This window comes from Cucurbita pepo, chromosome LG02 (genome assembly GCF_002806865.2).
Source record: "Cucurbita pepo subsp. pepo cultivar mu-cu-16 chromosome LG02, ASM280686v2, whole genome shotgun sequence".
Lineage (NCBI taxonomy): Eukaryota > Viridiplantae > Streptophyta > Magnoliopsida > Cucurbitales > Cucurbitaceae > Cucurbita > Cucurbita pepo.
Window position 1 is genome coordinate 3,293,420 of NC_036639.1, and position 18,141 is coordinate 3,311,560.

Here is an 18,141-nt window from a genome sequence, read left to right on the forward strand (position 1 = left end):
AAAAAAAAAAAAAAAAAAAAAAAAAAAAAAAAAAAAAAAAAAAAAAAAAAAAAAATCAAAATTACATTATATATATTTTTTTTCTTATTTAAAATCTTCTTAAATTTGTGAAGATATTACTGACAGTGACCAAAAATATTTATTTATTTATCTCTTTGGTGTGTTTGATTCAGATTCGAACCAACGACCTCGAGAGATTTAGAGTTTTTTCCCCAATGAATCTCTCAGAGTGTTGGTTTTGTGATGAAACTTTATGTAATGAGTAATTAAAGTATTAATTGTTGATTATATTATAATTATATATTAATGGTAAACTTTAATTTCCTGATTTTTTTTTTCTTGAATATTGAAGAACTTTAATTAAATTCCTTAAATTATATATATATTATTGTCGTGTTGTTCACAATGACTCGCGACAATTGACATCTTGTCTCTTGCATCGACGAATAACGTAGCAAAATGCGATACTTGGTGTGAGTTATACGATACTACAAACTACTGAGTCTTTGAACACGAGTTGTGGCTTGAACCTACTGGTTGAGTGTATCGCTTCCCCCATATGCAACACCCGTTTAGGTTCGTTGCACTAGCGGGGGCATGTGTTGCACTCTCGTGCGCTCCGTCGTGTGAATGACTTAAAATTTAGTCATCGACACCTATTGTCGGGACATTATGGTGGTTGACTTAATTGCAATACCATGCCCCAACTGCAGCTCGCGTGTCCTTTATGTGTGAATATATGTATAAAATTTGAGTTTTTAGAAATTATGTTAAATATTATATTATTAGAATTATTATGAGTTTTTAGAAATTTAAATTCATATAATCAACTAATTAATTAATATTTTATTGAAAATTTTATTTTCAACTATTCATCCAATCAAAACCAAGTATATGAGTATTGCTGGACAACTTATTAATTTGTTTTATTGGAGAAAAATAAAATAAAACAAAATATATTATATTATATTATATCGACAAAGGAAATCAAACACAAAATCGAGTACAAGCAAATGTCGCTCTCGTTCTTTAATTAATTTCGCTGCATATTTGTTGCAAGTTGTGGCTTATATTCCATTTTGTTCTTAAAAAAAAAAAAAAAAAAACTTAACGTAGGACCAATTTTACAGTGAATTCGGGTCGATTTATTTAAATTTTAAGTTATATTACACGTTCGGTTTGAAATTTTTGCTGGCTTTAAATTTGAAAAATTGCATAAAAAGAATATTAAAATTTTAAAAGTTTGATTTATTTATTTATTTTTATTCAGCTTTTAAAGGGAATAAGTGGACTTTAGGTTTGCAATAAATAAAATTATTAGCTTTTGTTTAGACTAAATTGGAATATAAATTTATAATTTAATAAAAAAATTTAAAAATTAGAAAAAATTAAGAAGTCTACTTAAATATTAAAAAAATATAATTAATTAAGTGAAATTATTATTATTATTATTATTATTATTTTTTTAACGAAAAGATTAAATTGAGAAGTTTTAATATATTTAAAATAAAATAAAGAATTAAATAAGATTTAGGGGACGCAAATCCAATGGGCCAGGCTTTGACGCGTTTTTGCTAAGAATATAGTCTCCATTACGAGCTCTATCAGGCTTTGATTCCACCCAACGGGGGTCCATGTGGTGGTTAGGGTTTCGGTTGTTGATTGATTTGGACCCGTAGATCCAACAGTGCAAGGTGAAGCCCAAATCAGCGATGGGGTCATGGATTCGTACTAGTTTGATTTTTCACTTCAGCCGGCGTTTCATCTTGGTTAAGACCTTCGTCCTAAAGTTCTTCTCTCTCCGGCGGAATTCTTTGCGCTGAATTCGAGTTTTCTGCTTCCGTATGGCTAAGGAGGTTTACACCAGGGAAGAGTTGCTTGCGCTGTTGCAGGTTTTTGGATTTCTCGCTCTTTTTGTTCTATTTTTTTTTCAATTTCGGTTGATTAAGTTTTAGTATTCGTGCTGTACTTCGGAGAATAGGTTTCTTCTCTCGTGATTGAATGTTAGAGACCTGTGGTTGAGTTTTTGTAGAACTCTGCTGATTCTTCTTGTTTTGAGATTGACGTCATAATTTACTTGCTTGGAGTAGCGCTGATAACAGAGTGGCAGACGTTTACTTTTGTTTCTATCGAAATTTATAGTTTGTGTACTGCCGCTAGATTATGGAGTGTGCTTCTTTGCTTAATTATCTGTCGTTACCGATTGAATTCAGATGATTATATTATGTGTGTTTGCTGTTCTTTTTTTTTTCTTTTTGTCTCATTTTCGCTCGCTAATGCAATTAAGAATGCTCTGTAGGATCTTCAAATTGATTTCGCCAAGTACGAACATCCAGCTGTAATGACAGTTGAAGCTCAGGTAATTCTGTATGAAACAAACGAATGAAATCATCCTTTTCATTCTATTGTTAATTCTTTTATATATAAGTTAACGGAAGCATGTTTTTTCGAATCTTCATCAGGCAAAATATGTTGGAAATTTGGGGGGTGGTATCAGTAAGAATCTGTTTTTGAAGGTAGACTTCTGAACAAACTGTTCCTGCCCCATAATTCTAGTTATTAGAGTATTGCATTCTATATTACAACGTATGGTTTAACATCTGCAATGTTTTCCGCGCATTGGCAGGACAAAAAGAATAGATACTATGTAGTTTCAGCATTGGCACAGACCAAAGTAGACCTGAAAGGTCTGTACATTTTACTAATGGCTGTGATTTGTTTTTAAAATTTTTCTTATGAAGGGTCAATCTTGGTCCGTTAATGTCCGTTTATGATGGGTTTCTTGAAGATACAATGTCTATGATCATGTATTTATAGTGCGATGTGATTCACGGTCAATTTTAGTCATGCAGTTCTATCTGCAAGACTTGGTTTGGGGAAAGGAGGTCTGAGAATGGCTCCCGAGGAAGCGTTGGGAGAGAAACTTAAGGTTAGAAATAGCCATTTCAGGGATTTCACACTTAAATAATTCTTTTACTTCGTTGTGTTGGATCTTTCATGGGCTTTTTTTTTTTTAAATTTTTTATTATCAAATTGGACAGTGCTGATGCCATAATTCTTTGTTTTCACCTGCCTTGTTTTATTAGCAATGATCTTATGGTCATGGAAGCATGTGTAATAAACCAGCTTAGTGGTCACTCAAATTTTTTTTATTGCCTTTTACATTAATGTGAATGTGTTTTCTAACTAAGTAGTTATCGTGATTGTTTTTAAATTTCAAGGTAGACTGCATGTGTGAAATTGCAGTCAAATTCAATTAAGAATATCTGATTTAAATGAAGATTAAGCATTTTAACATTGTTGAGGAGGTTAAAGGTGTGAAGCGTATGAGGTATATGCCTCAGTTTAAATAAAAGACACCAATGTAACTCATATAAGTATAACATTCAGTATTACTGAAATGAAATGATTGCATAAATGTGTGTGTGTCTGTATTTAATATTCTTTAATTGTCTTCTGTTTTTTTAGAACTATTGGGGTAAAAGCACAAACGGTCTGTAATAGTACAACTTATGGTCTATTAGCAATAAATACTGTAGAGACTTCTGATATTTTGGAGAATAAATTACGAATTAGTATTATTCTTCAGCCACTTCATCAGAAATAAAGACTAAGTTTTAGTTTATTCTCAGGGCATGAAATAAGGGATATTAACTTACAAGTAATCAACAATATCTAATTATCCTAAAAAGTTACAGTTTTGGTTCAACTATTTAATTATTTGCAAAAAGTCATCGGCATCAGAGAAATAGATGCAGGGAACCCTAAAGGAGTCGATGAATTGCAATATCCTTGTTGAAACATGATATGCGAAGTTAATTAGTTTATTTAATCGTGTCATTTTGGCATGACTCTAAGGATTTCTTCTGCATAAGTTACTTTCTCTTGCACCAATTAATTGATGCCATTCAATTTATGCTAGTTATGCAGAGTTGATGATATTTTAATTGTACAGTTCTAGATTCTTATTCAGATGGCTGTTATGTGATTACTTATATCTTTGTTTTCATTTGTTGCTCAGGTGTCGTTGGGTTGTGTTACTCCATTTGCACTCATCAATAAAACCGCACGGTAATGTATTAATATATTCCTTGGCAGTGAATTTTATTTTCACGCATCTATCAACAGTTTACCCAAATTTTGTTCTTGACATGTTTTATTTTTCGCTTTCAGTAGCTTTCTATGTTTTGTTGCTGTTTGGTATGTTGCTAGGAAATCTTTTAGAAATTTATGTAACTAAGACTTGGACAATACTTGGAACATTTACCTAATGTGCAATCCTCCGGTGGTGGAAGGAAGAGCTAACCTTTCCTAACAGTTGGACCTGGAAAGTGGGATTGTTTGACAATATAAGGCAGCATATTATACGTTTTTCTTTTATTTGTGTTCATTAACTATGGCTGAATGAACCATCAATTTTTTTTTATATTTTGCTCAAAGTTATTATTTTGTGTTATTGTAAACTCTTTCCTTGTGCAGAGATGTTGCTTTATTGTTAGACCAAGGATTTAAAAGCCAGGAATTCTGCTTCTTCCACCCTTTGTCAAATGAAACATCAATATGTATGTGAGGCACACTTTCGCTTGTTTACTCTTTTCCTCTATTCAACTTGCGATGCTTATGTTGCTGAGACTTCAGATTTCTAACAGTCCAAACCTGACTTTTAATGTTATTATGTACTTTCCCCTTGCCAGATGTTATTCTGTGTTTCACTCTTCATTTTGATGGCTGGTTTCATTTAATTGGATTTGGTGGCTGTCTCTGTGAACCACGCATTCCTCCATATATCTTACTCTATAACTGTGAAAGTGAAAACTTGTTTTTATTATAGAAAAATTCTTCCATGTATATCTGTCATGATATAGGAATCTTGGTCTTGCATACGTGTGGATTAATCAGTTGAACTTTGCCAGCTCTATTATAAGTCAGACTCTAATTCACTTTATATATTTATGTCTCCAGCTCTTAATACCACCAATCTCGACAAGTTCCTTAAATCAATCGGGAGAGACCCTTCATACATTGACTTGGAGGTGAATCCATATCTGGTAACCATTGTGATAATCCAAAAAGTTTATTATTTGTTGATTTTTATTCCTTCTCTGCAGGCTAATCCTTCTGTAGGAAAGGATCAACCCCCCGATCTTGCTGGACTTGTTCCTTCTGGTTCTGCCTTTGTGCCCGATACTCCAGAGAAAACATCTTCATGTCCTGGTTCTAATGAAAATCAAGGTGTTGCGGACAAGAAGTCTAAGGCAGCTGCAGGTAGTATATTGAGCTTATACTTATGTAGGACAAAAAGATAGGGGAGACAAATTAGTATAGGTGATAAAATTGTACGTGGATGTTATTGCTTCAGCTTCAGGAATTACGGATTAGACTAACTAAATGTTAGGTTGTATAGGGTTTTCTAGTTTTGTCTGCTATTAGTGTTAAGAAAATTTCTTATGCCGGCTATCTTAATGTTGAAGACAGTTCATATGTATTCTTATAAGATAAATGCATTGATTCATTCTGGTTTTGCACTCAAGGAAAATAAAATACTTCATAATGCCTGGTAGTTTATTAATCATGATGATTGGACGGGTTGTTCTCTTCCCCCGTCCTCATTTAGGAACTCAATCACAATATATCAGCCCTGAATGATCTTCTCTTTGCTAAAGTAACGAGTCTCGCTCTTTAAAATAGTGAAACCATCTTCTGCTGTGAAAGCTGGAAAGGACAAAGCCGTCCCAAAAGCACGACCATCCTATGCAAATGTGGAGAAATTTGTCGAAGAGATTCTTGATAAGACATCGGCAATAGTGCTTTCAGAGGTTATAACACCGTTCTTGGCATTAGTATACACTTAGTTCAAACTTGTTCTGAACTGACAGAACCAATTTTGACAGCTCACAGAGGAGACTGTTAAAAAACATGGAGACCAGTTGGGAGATGTGGTGTCAAACAGCATTAAGAAACATCTTAGCTCGGAGTTGAACAATCTTTCTGTGAGTATTTTTCTTGTTTATTTTTTTTATTTGCTTCTTCAGGAGCAACGAAAAACAACTTTAAGAGCCATGCGCACTTGCCATTTCAAAGTTCAAAATATTTGCATTGCTTACAGATCTTTCAATTTTGAATCAAGCGGTTATAAATTTCTTATGGTTTGTGATTCATCTACGATTGCAGATGATATTTAAGAACAATGCATACACAGAAGGGTTCCATGCTGGATCTTCCCATAAAGTGAAGCATGCGTGCTGATATTTTTGTCTGCTTGTGTTTCCAATAGAAACTGAAGAAGAGAACTCTGACAAAAGGCCGGGTAATGGCTCTAGTTATGTCCAAGAAATTTTAAAAGATATGGTGCAAAACTGTTGGTAGAATTTTTCATAACAATTTAAGATTTGGGTTCGCTATAAGATGATCCATCTTTAGCACCTCTGAAATTCATTATTATTTTCATTAACGTATCTGATTTCATTTGCTGGTGATTAAGTTTCCTCACTTTGGCCTTTGTTTTGTTAAGATAATGACCACCAGCTCAGACTTGCTGATGGGTCGCATGGTTCAGGTAATTTATTAAATTTTAATGATCAGGGTGAATTATGAATTTTGGTTTCATATCAGCACTTGACGTCCTTCTTAAAGGAGGCAAACAAATACGTTTGTGCTCCTGAAATTAGCGCCAACCTTTAATCCACCAACAAGGTATAAACTAAGTACCTTGTATCATTTAGGCAGGTTTAGTTTATCACTATTCGTGCATTTACATGTTTTTCTTCAATGCTTATTCTTGAATCTTTATTGCATAAGATGGTATAAATAGGGTAGAGATTACATCCTGCCCACGTAATGGGCACGGGGATCAGGATAATGTTTTACTTTTGAACATGGAACATGCTTTGAGCGAACACAATCAGGTGTGAGAAATGGTATGTTGGAGATTGTGAATCTTTTAGGACAATCTCAACCCTGCAGATCAAAGGAAGAGAGGTAGAATGAAATACAATATCTCGAATCAGAATCTGTGATTGAAAAAATATATTATTTCTTTCACCAGAAATATGTTTTTTTGGGCTCTTCCATGGAAAGAAAGTCATATGAGCTCGAGGTTTCCTTCGTCACTCCCGTAATTTCTTTTTTTTTAAAAAATAACTTTTTATGTTTTTTATTTCCAGTTTGGAAAATTTGATCAAATTTCTATTTGCTATTTATTTCTAATACTACCTTACCAAATATAGAGTAGAGGAAAATGAACCTATAATTTGTTTAGAAGAAGGGATGCCTTGATCACCAAGTTTACTATGTGCCTTACTTTTCTATTTTGTCATATGGAGTAGCTTTCTTTCGTTTTCTTTTCCTATTTCTATGAAGTATATCAATTATTTCTTATCCCGAAGTTTTAGAATAATGGGAAATAGGGAAATGATGCTGAGATATTTGCTTAGTTTTGAACATGATTTTGCTGCCCATTAGACAGATAATGACTGTTAAGAATACACCATTGTTGGGAGACCCTTAATTATTGTATGTGCATCTTTAGTGTATGCTCGCTCATACAAGCTTTTATTTAATTGAATACCCCTTGTATTTTATATCAATGCTATTAGCCACTATAATATCTAGAAGAAGAATTGTGGCGGTCCTGTGGAGGGCTGATCTGCCTATATCTACTCCGAAATGGCCTATTCACCAACTGACCCCACCACCTGGTACATCTTCTCCCAATCCCTTCTCCTTCTCCATCTTCAGAACTTTCTGCCTCTTGATTCTCCGGCGGTGATGGCGGCATCTCCTGCCTGCAAACCGGACATGAGTTGTGAAGTCGTAGCCATGGCACTATGCACTCCGAATGGTATACATGCTTGCACATCAATTCCCTTGCTTCTTCCCCAATCTCGAACTCCTCCTTACAAACTGGACACGCTGAGTCGTTCTTCAAATGCTCCGCCGCTATCTTCACCGTTGGGATTCGCTCTATTGCTGCCTCGCTCGCTGGCTGCGGCCCTGGCCGGTCGTTCTGTGTTAGTTCTTCGATTAGCTCGTCGAGTCGTGGTCCAGTGAAGTAGTCTCTTGGGTCTGTTCTCGGCGGTATTATGGGCTGAACCGGCCGAGATTGGTCTGTGGGTCTGAGAATGATGACAGTTCGAGACCGGTTCTGATTTGGGGGTTGCAGGCTGGAGTTGTCCCTCTCGTCCAGGCTTCGATTGCGTCGCCGGGTTCGCCAGTGGAACCATTCGTCACCTTCTGGATCACTAAACGATCGTCGGTCGAAATTGTCGAATTGGTGCGACGTCGGACGACGGCGGTCAAGGTCAGGGAGTCTAAAGAGCCGAACCGGGGGGTCGAGCATTAGGGAGAGGGCTTGAAGTAAACGAGTCTCGGGAGAGTTATCGAATTGGGGGCGGGTGAGATGGAGCTCTTCAAGGAACTGGGCGGAGCAGCGTGGGCAGATGAGCTCGGACGGGTCTCCAGCGGTGGCGAGGGTGACCATCCGGTGGCATTGGTGGCACCAGTAGAAATGGAAAGAGGATCTGGTATGGCGAGATGAAGCAAAAGACATGAAAAATTAAGTTTAGTTATTTGGGAAAGGGAATTAGAAGATGGAGAGATTTTATATATATGGGGAATGGATGGATGGATGGATGGATGGAAGGGAGGGAGAGGAGAAAAGAATGGCTTTCTGGGTTGGCAGAAGCAATTCTTTGTGGTGTTTGACATTGACATTGCCATTTCTGTATCCTGAGGTTTGTGTTAGTTTCAGAGTGTTTCGTAGAGATGAAGAAAAGGATGAGTGGAAAGATAACTTTTGTGTTGAGAGTTTTGGAATTGAGGGAAGAAGAAGAAGAAGAAGAAATTATGGGCTTTTCATGCTTTTAGTTTAGTGGGCCTTTTAAGTTATTTTCTGTTTATGAGGCCACTTGGGCCGAACCTTTCCTTTCGCCAATTTTTGGGCTCAAGCTTGTTATATCCGGCCCAACAAAAACTACCATTCGAAGTTTACAATTCAACCCAATCCAATCTATAATACATCCTACATTGATTCCCGAGTTACAACACACCACTAACATCAATTAAAAATTTCAAATATTCTTAAATCTTCGTAATAATATTAAAAGTATGGTAGAGTTGGGTTGTCTGTGTTATGCCCCTATTTTTAGATTGATTGAGTTGATTCGAAAGAAATTTTTTTAACCCATGAAGCGTTTGAATTTTTAGTTTGAACCCAAACCGAAAAAATATCTAACACATCCCCAACCTTTACATTTTGGGTTGGGTAGTTCGGGTTGATCGAATTTTTGGGTTCTACGAACACTCCATCTAATATAATTTGAATTAATGGTAGGTTTGGATGTCTTTATTTAGTAGGTAAGTATATAGGGAATAAGGAAAAAGAAAGCACATGCTACACACTTTATATTTTGTCCATATTATTTAAAACAATGTTCCAATCCAACAGTTTAGCCAAAAAAATAAAAAGAAAATAAATAAATAAAAAGAAAAAAAGGGAGTGAATTAGGCATATTTCCTTTTGAAATAGAGGACCAAATCTCTTTCAAACCCAACTGCGTTGCTATTTTGTTTTGACATATAAACCCCAAAACCAAAAACTCCCAAATAAAAAGGACCTTTCTTACACCACTTCCCAATTATATACCCTTTTCTCTTTATTCATCAATTTAAATGCTTGCATTATTATCCACTCTTAATTCTAGTTTTTTTTTTTTTTTTTCTTTTCAATTTTTAGACATTTCCACTAAAATTTATATATAAAGTTTTTTCTTTTTTTGGTTCAATAACATGGATTTTAATTTGTTTTTTTGTTTGCATTTAAATTTGGTTTTTTAACTATATTTTTAAGAAGCTTCAAATGATTATGGTTATGGCTCTGGTGTTGAATGAACTAGTAAATTCAAGTATAGTTCAATTGATAAGACAAAAACACCCATTATTATTATGAGAGGTAGATGATTCAACTTTCTGTCCTAATTAAAAATAAAAAATAAAAAACAATTATGTTAACATGTCTCTAAAATTCTTATGTTTTAGCTGGTCGGATTATCTGTATTTGATTTGGCAGGTTCTTTGGTCTTAAATTAAATATTAAATAGTGAATTAGTAGAAAAGATAAAAAAAAAAAAAAACATTAATTATCATTGGTTGGATACTCCATCCTAAATAAAAAAAATTAAGTGATAAAAATGATGGATGATCTGTATAATATTAAAAATAAACTTAAAACTCTTAATCTGTAAGACAGGGTGGTAAGCCATTTGATTTGAACTTCACATCCCAAGGAATAAACATGGGATCATGAAAAAAGAAGAACCCAACAAAAATATGAAACCAAAAATCATAGAATAATAAGAACAATAGGGAAAGTGAAGAAGAAGAAGAGTACAAAAATAAGTAGAAGACAATGCAAGCATAAAAGTAACAATAATGAAAAAAAAAAAAACGCACACACACTGCTTGTCTTCCTCCATCTATGCTTTGTTGTCTGTCAGAGACAGAGTGTTGGTAGTGATTAAGCTCAGCAAAACCCATGTTTTGATTTTTGGCCATTTCCCAAGAATCACATTTCTTAACAAGTTCAGAGGTTTTGGCTCTTAATCAAATCACTTAAAAGGGTTTTCTAGGCTTAAAATAAGAGGTTTTGAACTGTCAAGAGGCCTCAAGAAGCATATAAACTAAGGAGAATAGGAAGGAAAAGTAAAAGGAGAGTTGAATTAGAAGTGAATCTGAAGGGAAAAGGGAAGAAAAGGTTAGTGATGATGGGGTTTGAAGAGGGAGTTTTGGAGGATGATACACATGATGGAGGCATGTGGTAGTATGTGCAAAAATTAAGACCTACCATTATCCAAATGGGACACAATCATCCCACATGCCTTCCTTCTCTTAGCCATCATAAAAATATCCCATTTTCTTCTCTTGTGTCCCCCACCTCCCTGAAAAGAATTCAAAATAAGTCTCGAATCTTAAACTTTCAATCTTATATACAATAACGTTGGGAAGGTAGGTGAACCAACGAGATACTGATATCTCATGTACTAAAGAAATAGTCATCGAAAGAAATGACAGAGTTGGGTGTTTGAAGTGTTCTCAAAGTCATTAGAGCTATATTGGCTACAAATCTCCCCTTTTTGTGTCTACCTACCCAAAAAAAATAATGGTTATATAGTTTTGGGTTTGAAATCAAGACTATAGACCTGTTTAAATGAAATAATAAAACATTCCATAAAGATGGCTCGATAATGCAGCTATATAGGTGGGGATTGAGTTGAAAGGCCTATTAGACACGTTCTACCGAATAAACATAAACGCCTATTAGACACGTTCTACTGAATAAACATAAATCTAAGACGTTTGGTGGTAGGTTTGGTTCTTTAGGGAGCATTGGGTTTGGGCAAGAGAGTTGAAATCTCGAGAGAGAGAGGTAGATAAAGTGGTGTATTTCATTAATATAATATACATTGTGTGTACAAGTTGCAGTGTCATACTGATAGGAACTTAAAAACACCTCCGGTGGGTTTTTAGCCACCAGGGTTTTTGTTTTTATGGCTGTTCTCTAAAAGTTAGCAAACCTTACATATCTGAACCGCAAAATTTACCGTCCATTCGATTCTGAACGGCTTTGATGGCGGCCACCCTGGCCGCATTGGCCGCTCTATTAGCAGCAACCACGGCTTTACTCACTTGTTCATCCATCCGGGGAAGATTTATAGCATTCTCTGCTGCCTTTCTAGATGCCTGCATTTTGTATAAACACAATCAGAGATCGGAGTGAACTCAATTCACTGTAAAATAGTTACAGTTCTCATAACAATGGTGACTACAGATCAATGGATGGATTAAGATTAGTGTAGGTACCTGAACGGCTTGGAGAACGGCATCACTTAGCGGCGGGAGAGGATGCTTGAGGTTGCTAGCATCCCACTCGCCGCATTTGGCTTGGCCGTTTCGAAAAGCATACTTGCCGTAGCCTTGCCTATGACCTTCATGCCATGATCCTTCATAACAATGGCCGTTTGCAAAATGGTAGATTCCGAAACCATGTACTTTGTCCCCAAAGTATTCTCCAGCATATCTATCTCCATTTCTACAGCACAAGCAAATGAATTTTGGAATTCTAGTTAAACTAATGTACCCCCAACAGAAAACCAGCCAGCTACTTTCTCAAATAAACAAATGACATTTCAATGCTAGATGCGTAAAGATCAAGATAATTTATGATATGGGTCCATCGTGTAGAATTCTATATTGCAGCTTAAAGTCAAATTGAGTTCACAATTTTTTATTACATGTTCAATCTCCTGGTGGATTTGAAAATATTGTGCACAGTGAAAAGAGATCAGGGAATTCCAAACAGAGACGTTTCTTTGTTTAAAGTAAGAAGAAATAACCAAATTGTTTCAGAACCCAGATGCTAATAAATCTACAACAAATTGAGAAACAGCCTGGAACCAGATCGCCCAAGTTACCAATTCTAGCAAGATTACGTTTATACAAAGATAATTTATGCCAATAAAATCAACCAGATTCCTACCAAAACGCAACCAAATTTGTTTGACATCTTACAACCAAATTTTTGGGCTCAAATATTTCACTGTTGTATGAACTGTAAGCAATCAAAATCCAAAAAGAGTAATCCGATGAAATTCAAGCAAGAAAGCCTCAGAGAAACTGTTTGGAGTTCAAAAACAGGAGAAAACAAACCAAAACAATTGAAATTCCTCAATAATTGCAAAATTTACCTGAAATAGTAACATCCAAGACCATGCTTAACGCCGCGCTTGAACTCGCCAACATAGCAGCTACCATCAGCGCAAGTCTGAAGCCCAACGCCATGGCTTTGCCCATTACACCACTCACCGGCACAGGAATCCCCCGTGTAGAACTTATATACTCCAAATCCATGTCTAAGACCCTGTCGATACTGGCCCCTGTAACGACTCCCCTTCGCCCAGCTCTCGACACCATAGCCATCGTACCTCCCATCGACCCAATCTCCTTCGTATCTCCCACTTAGGAAATAGTTGTAAACCCCACTTCCATTACAACTCCCATTGTAAAACTCTCCCTCGTAGAAATCGCCATTGCTATAGTACTCTACGCCCTCTCTGATAATTTCCCTCTGTTTTACGGCGTCGTCTTCGGCATCGTTCGAATCCCCAATGTACCATTGGATCGGAGTCGAATCCGTTCTAGAGAAACAGAATCTGTTCGCATTTTCGTGCAATGAATGCTTGATAAACGAAAGAATCTGTGAAATTAACCGCTTATTCTTGCTCATAAACACAAGCGTAATAGCAACAAAAATCAGAGCCAACAACAAATTTTCAGACGGGAGTAGCCCATCCTTCCTCAGAAAGAAGAAAACGAAGAGCAACGAGAAGAAGATGAAGCAAAGAAGCAAAGCAACAGCAACAACACAGTTCGCAAATCGGTTCGATCCTGTTCTCGGCGATGAACCCAACCTACGAGGCTTCTTAGGCCTCTGCTTCTCTTCATCGTCATCCTCCTGATGACCGACCATAAATATTTCTCCCTCGTTAACGGACGATAAACTATGAAAAGATGATCGGAAAGTCGGTGACGAACGGAGTAACGACGACTGAGTTCTCGTAAGCTTCAACTTACTTTTCACGCCATCCATTACAAGCCCGATTACGACCGAATCTTCAAGAATCTTCAATTCTCCTTTTCTCCTTCAAAAACCACTCCTGTACCTCGAAATACTTATCATCAAAGCACTTCTGTGCTCTGCCGGTAACATTCCAGGGAAACGGCTGCAGGATCAGCAGTATCAAACTGCGCAAATTAACCAAAAAACACAAATCCAACGGAGAAAATTGAAGAAGAAATTCAAGTTCCTTACGATTTCTCTCGATTGTTTGTAATTTAGAGATTATAAAGGAGAAGAAGAAAATGGTGCGAATCGGAGACGACGGACCAGGTTTTATATATTTAAACTGAGAATCGCTGGGTGGGGCCCGGTGAGGAATGCCGTGGAATCTGGGCCGTTGATTAGTTTGACGGTCAGATTGAATTGTGCGACGCTCCGGTCTCCGCGGGATGTTCACGGCCGTCGGATTCAGATTCAGGCTTAATAATGATTCCATGTCGATGATACTAGTTTAAGTAAGCTGCATCGTGGTGTAATCACCGTTGAATTGGAAATCATGATTCGATCGGACGGCTAGAACCACTGTAACCGTAGTTTGTTGAACGGGTAAGCCTAATAATTTTAGTTTATTCTTCTTTTTTTTTGTTATTTTTTTAATATCTATTTTAATATCAATTTTTTTAAAAAAAAATAACTATTTTATTATTGTTAATATTAATAGTTTCAACCATAAATTTATTAACTAAAATAGTTATTATTTACCGATTAAATTAAATATTTTAAAATTTTGTAAATTTCATCATTTACTACCAAATTTTAACTTAGAATAATATGGTTGAACTAAAATATATCAAATTCTTAGGTAGAAATGGAACGGTTAAAAAGTGAATTTGTAAATAATTAGGATTTTTATTTTAATTTAAATGCATAAATAGTAATAACAAATTAATTAACAGCTGGGTGAAAAATGGTTGAGAGGGGTGAAAAATTTAATGGTAAAAAGAGTAATTAATGAGACTTCGGAGGGCAGTTAATACCCTTTCTGGAATTTTATTTTTCTGTAGAGGTCCTTTTCGTAAAAATCTTCCGTACTTTAAATTGCGTGATTTACAAGAAATTGATTATAAAAATCAGTTTATTAATAAAAATATTCCTAAATTTTNAAAAAAAAAAAAAAAAAAAAAAAAAAAAAAAAAAAAAAAAAAAAAAAAAAAAACAACTTTATTAAATACAAAATAAAAAAAAAACCCTTAATTTTTTAAATTAAAAAATATCCTTACATTTATCTATATTTTTAGAAATAATTTTTTTTTATTTATATTAAATTAGAAAATAACTCATTTGAAAATAAATTATCTATTTTAAAATTGAAATTTATTACACACGATAGACGTGTTTTTTTTTTTTTTAGTTTTTTTAAAAAATAAGTTGAGGATTTTTTTTTAAAATATTTTAGAGAATTTAATAATATTTTAAAAATAAAATCGTTAGAGTTATTATTATTTTATTAGAAATGGAGAGATGGTTGAAAATAATTGGGATGTGATTATGAATTATGTAAACATAAATAATTTAATAATAAGATAGACTAGTTCATTAATAATTTATAATTAATTTATTAAAATTTAAGTCTGTAAATCAGTATTTATTATAATAACATTTTATATTTATATAATATGACAACTTAAAAATCCTCTTATTCCATATAATCAGTGAGAGTGTAACCGTTCAAGCCCGCCGCTAACAAATATTGTCCGTTTTGACTCGTTATATATTATCGTCAGCCTCACAGTCTTAAAACATGTCTACTAGGGATAGTTTCCATGTTGTTATAAAGAATGATTCGTTCCCTAATCCAACTTGAACTGCTACAGAGAGAGAGATAATGTCTTTCCTTACGACTTCATGGTCACTATATGCTCGTGCATTCTCAAAAGTGGTCCATTTCAAAAGATAATTTGTCATAAACTTCACCAGCACGTGTCTCGTTCAAATCATCCTTTGTGAGCGTTTTACCAATTGGGTTGCGTGGCCTCTTAATAAGAATTGCTTGAGTATCGTTCGAGATCGCAAGTTTAAGCTCATTTATAAGAGAGCAGACGTAAGACGTACGACCCGTTATTAAGCCAAGCAAGTTATGAGGTTTTTATCGAATCATAGGAATAAAATTCTAAATTTAAAATTATTTGCAATTTAATTATTATTATTTTATATTGGTTAGGAACCATAAAATATATTTATACATCTTATTATAATTTAAATAAATTGACTATATTTTATTCTTTTATAAGTTGTAGTTAGGGGCAAAAGTGTAAATTGAGTTGGTCAATTTTATTTTCTTTAAAATAATTTATCGAAATTACGGACGACATGTCGACATTTAACACCATATAAGGGATCGGGAGTTGGATGGGAACCCCATAAAGTCGATGAATCTGTAAGGTTCTCGCCGGAGAAAAGCCACTCCACCGTTAACCAGTATTCCGGTATGTGAAATCTTCTTGTTCTTACTTATTCATAATCTTTCTTCTTCTATCTTCAATTCCTCTCTGTCTGTGTTCAATTTAATTTTGCTTAGTTTCATTCTACCTGATTTCTTCCATCACTCGATTTCATTCTTTCGGCAAAGAGGAGCGATTGCCTTGCAATGTGTTGCTAATTCTAGTTGCACATCAAATTTGATCATTTGGACTTGTTCGTACTGTTATTGATGGCAATTAAGGTAGTGCGAGTTGAGGAACGGATGTAAATAGAAATGTAGGTTTATGGTAGGGTTTTAGAGCCTTCGCTCTTGATAATTGGTTGAGGATGGATGTTGATTTAGAAGGAACTACTAATTCTGCGTTGGTTTCTCTGTTTTTTTTTTTTCTTATGAAAAGATGGAACTAGCGTTTTACTGTGTTTGCCGCATTGATGAATTGAATTCCTCCACGGACACCTCTTTCTGTAGTTAACTGTTCTGGAGATGCATTATCTTGAAATCTCATGAATTATTCTTTTCAAGTGTTGTTCTAATCGTGAAGTTGAATTCTGCTGAATGTTTTAATGTTGTTCGCTAACATCTCCTCCTTTTCTCTCTCAGCTAACAGTGAAGTTGAATTTCGCTGGTGTTTCTCACAAGTAATTGAGCTCATTCAATCGCGGGAGAGATATGGGAAGCCAAGAAAACGTTAAACATCTCGAGGAGTGTTCAGTCTCGAAGTAAGCTGTCACCTCGTACCTTTTCTTCTATATTGTTATCATCTCTGATGCGTTTTCTCCTCTTTCAATTGTTGAAAACCGGATTATCTGCTTCTTGAAGGAAAAAAGAAAAAAGAAAAAAAAAAAAGGAACTTTAAAATGTTCATATGGCCATGATTTAAACTTCGGTAAAACAACCTAGCTGTTCTCGTTATCTATTTTAGCTATTTCTAAGGTTATTTGGCTAAGATGACAAACAATCTCATGAAGTTTTACAGTTTGAAATCTAAAGTAGATAGTTTTGTCATTGTAATCTTGCATTCTGCTCATTCGAGCATAGTGTTTTGTTCATTTGATCAATGTTTATAGGCACCCTCGAGGCTTCGCCTCTTCAAGAGGCAAGAGGCAAGACGCAAGCCTTGAGGCACTATAAAGCGTAAGCCTCAACTTTAATCTAAAATGATATCTTTAACGTCGCTACTATTATCACTAATAGGATCGACTTAGTCTATAAATTCATGTCTTCAATGTTTTTATAACTTAAGTAGTATGAATATTACAACTCGACCCTTTATACGTTAGAGACCGATGCAAATTAATATGATTTTATGAGGTATGGAGACTTTAAGCCTCTCATGGTCCAAAAAAGGGTGAGCTAGAGTCCCCAGCCTCAAATTATAAACCTCAATAGCCTTTTAAGCATTGATTTTGGGTTGATTCTTACTTGTCATTGAACATTCACACAGTGCGTTGGGAACTTGGGTATTCTCAGTAGCAGGAGCGTTGCTAGCAATTCCAGTGGGAATAAAGAGGAAGTCTCTAGCACCCCTTGTGTTTTTTGGCACAACTGGTACAATGCTTGATATCATAATGGGAATTAGTGCCTGTGAGAGAGAGCATGCTGAGCGTCAAATGAAGCTATTAGAAGAAGCCCAAAACTCTGCACCCGAACCCTCTGTTGCTGAATCCCAATCCCATTCTTGACATTGTGCTTACACGTTTGTGTCACCTTTGTGGCATGGCATGGCATGGCCTGCCCTGCCCTAGGCTGATTTCTTCAGCCTTCTTTCAAAACCCAGGAACATTTCTGCCTTCACTTTATTGTTTAGCAATAAAATGATACTTTAGACCAAAATTCTCTTGTTCATGAAGGACATTGAGAATTTAGTTTCATCGTTCCCTTGAAGAAATCGTTCACAGTTTCATTGATTTTTCAACAAATTTAAATCCTGAAGGCTTATCTTTCCCTAAGAATCCCAGTTTGCAGCATATGGATAATTGCTTCACATGAAGTTTGGCCTTGAAGGACAGAAAAAAAAGAAAAAAAAACTCAAAAGCCATGTAAGAAA

At 35.2% G+C, this 18,141-nt stretch overlaps 4 protein-coding genes across 5 annotated transcripts; 2 read left to right on the plus strand and 2 right to left on the minus strand.

Annotated features, from left to right (window-relative positions):
* The first annotated feature begins 1,660 nt into the window (after positions 1-1,660).
* On the plus strand, positions 1,661-6,611 carry LOC111789306 (prolyl-tRNA synthetase associated domain-containing protein 1). Of its 2 annotated transcripts, XR_002814310.1 has the most exons (13): positions 1,661-1,892; positions 2,300-2,359; positions 2,463-2,516; positions 2,627-2,687; positions 2,853-2,929; positions 4,022-4,071; positions 4,480-4,562; positions 4,963-5,033; positions 5,109-5,265; positions 5,689-5,816; positions 5,892-5,990; positions 6,172-6,307; positions 6,512-6,611. XR_002814310.1 is itself a non-coding variant. In XM_023670027.1 (12 exons), the coding sequence occupies exons 1-12, from the start codon at positions 1,845-1,847 to the stop codon at positions 6,244-6,246; spliced, it is 963 nt and encodes a 320-aa protein (XP_023525795.1). In that variant the 5' UTR covers positions 1,662-1,844; the 3' UTR covers positions 6,247-6,606. The 2 variants fall into 2 exon arrangements, 1 of the variants encoding a protein (XP_023525795.1); XM_023670027.1 differs by having other exon boundaries at positions 1,662-1,892; positions 6,172-6,606.
* A 523-nt stretch (positions 6,612-7,134) lies between these two features.
* Positions 7,135-9,028, minus strand: LOC111789307 (E3 ubiquitin-protein ligase RZF1-like). Its single transcript, XM_023670028.1, has one exon. The coding sequence runs from the start codon at positions 8,546-8,548 to the stop codon at positions 7,592-7,594; it is 957 nt and encodes a 318-aa protein (XP_023525796.1). The 5' UTR covers positions 8,549-9,028; the 3' UTR covers positions 7,135-7,591.
* Positions 9,029-10,329: 1,301 nt separating this feature from the next.
* LOC111789308 (MORN repeat-containing protein 1-like) lies at positions 10,330-13,911 on the minus strand. Its single transcript, XM_023670030.1, has 3 exons — positions 12,741-13,911; positions 11,857-12,085; positions 10,330-11,736 (listed from the first exon to the last, which is right to left on the minus strand). Exons 1-3 carry the CDS (start codon positions 13,640-13,642, stop codon positions 11,572-11,574), a joined length of 1,296 nt encoding a protein of 431 aa, XP_023525798.1. The 5' UTR covers positions 13,643-13,911; the 3' UTR covers positions 10,330-11,571.
* A 2,099-nt stretch (positions 13,912-16,010) lies between these two features.
* Positions 16,011-18,111, plus strand: LOC111789310. The gene is made up of 3 exons (XM_023670033.1): positions 16,011-16,098; positions 16,695-16,813; positions 17,539-18,111. Exons 2-3 carry the CDS (start codon positions 16,764-16,766, stop codon positions 17,774-17,776), a joined length of 288 nt encoding a protein of 95 aa, XP_023525801.1. The 5' UTR covers positions 16,011-16,098; positions 16,695-16,763; the 3' UTR covers positions 17,777-18,111.
* Positions 18,112-18,141: the final 30 nt, after the last annotated feature.

Excerpts from the sequence above, each read along its gene's own strand:
- LOC111789306 (XM_023670027.1), top strand. The coding sequence starts at position 1,845 with ATGGCTAAGGAGGTTTACACCAGGGAAGAGTTGCTTGCGCTGTTGCAG. Across the intron at positions 4,072-4,479 it reads CTCATCAATAAAACCGCACG|AGATGTTGCTTTATTGTTAG; the intron begins GTAATGTATTAA and ends TTCCTTGTGCAG. Across the intron at positions 5,991-6,171 it reads CGGAGTTGAACAATCTTTCT|ATGATATTTAAGAACAATGC; the intron begins GTGAGTATTTTT and ends CTACGATTGCAG.
- LOC111789307 (XM_023670028.1), bottom strand. The coding sequence starts at position 8,548 with ATGTCTTTTGCTTCATCTCGCCATACCAGATCCTCTTTCCATTTCTAC.
- LOC111789308 (XM_023670030.1), bottom strand. The coding sequence starts at position 13,642 with ATGGATGGCGTGAAAAGTAAGTTGAAGCTTACGAGAACTCAGTCGTCG. Across the intron at positions 12,086-12,740 it reads CTTGGATGTTACTATTTCAG|AAATGGAGATAGATATGCTG; the intron begins GTAAATTTTGCA and ends CTTGTGCTGTAG. Across the intron at positions 11,737-11,856 it reads CCGTTCTCCAAGCCGTTCAG|GCATCTAGAAAGGCAGCAGA; the intron begins GTACCTACACTA and ends TACAAAATGCAG.
- LOC111789310 (XM_023670033.1), top strand. The coding sequence starts at position 16,764 with ATGGGAAGCCAAGAAAACGTTAAACATCTCGAGGAGTGTTCAGTCTCG. Across the intron at positions 16,814-17,538 it reads GAGGAGTGTTCAGTCTCGAA|TGCGTTGGGAACTTGGGTAT; the intron begins GTAAGCTGTCAC and ends ACATTCACACAG.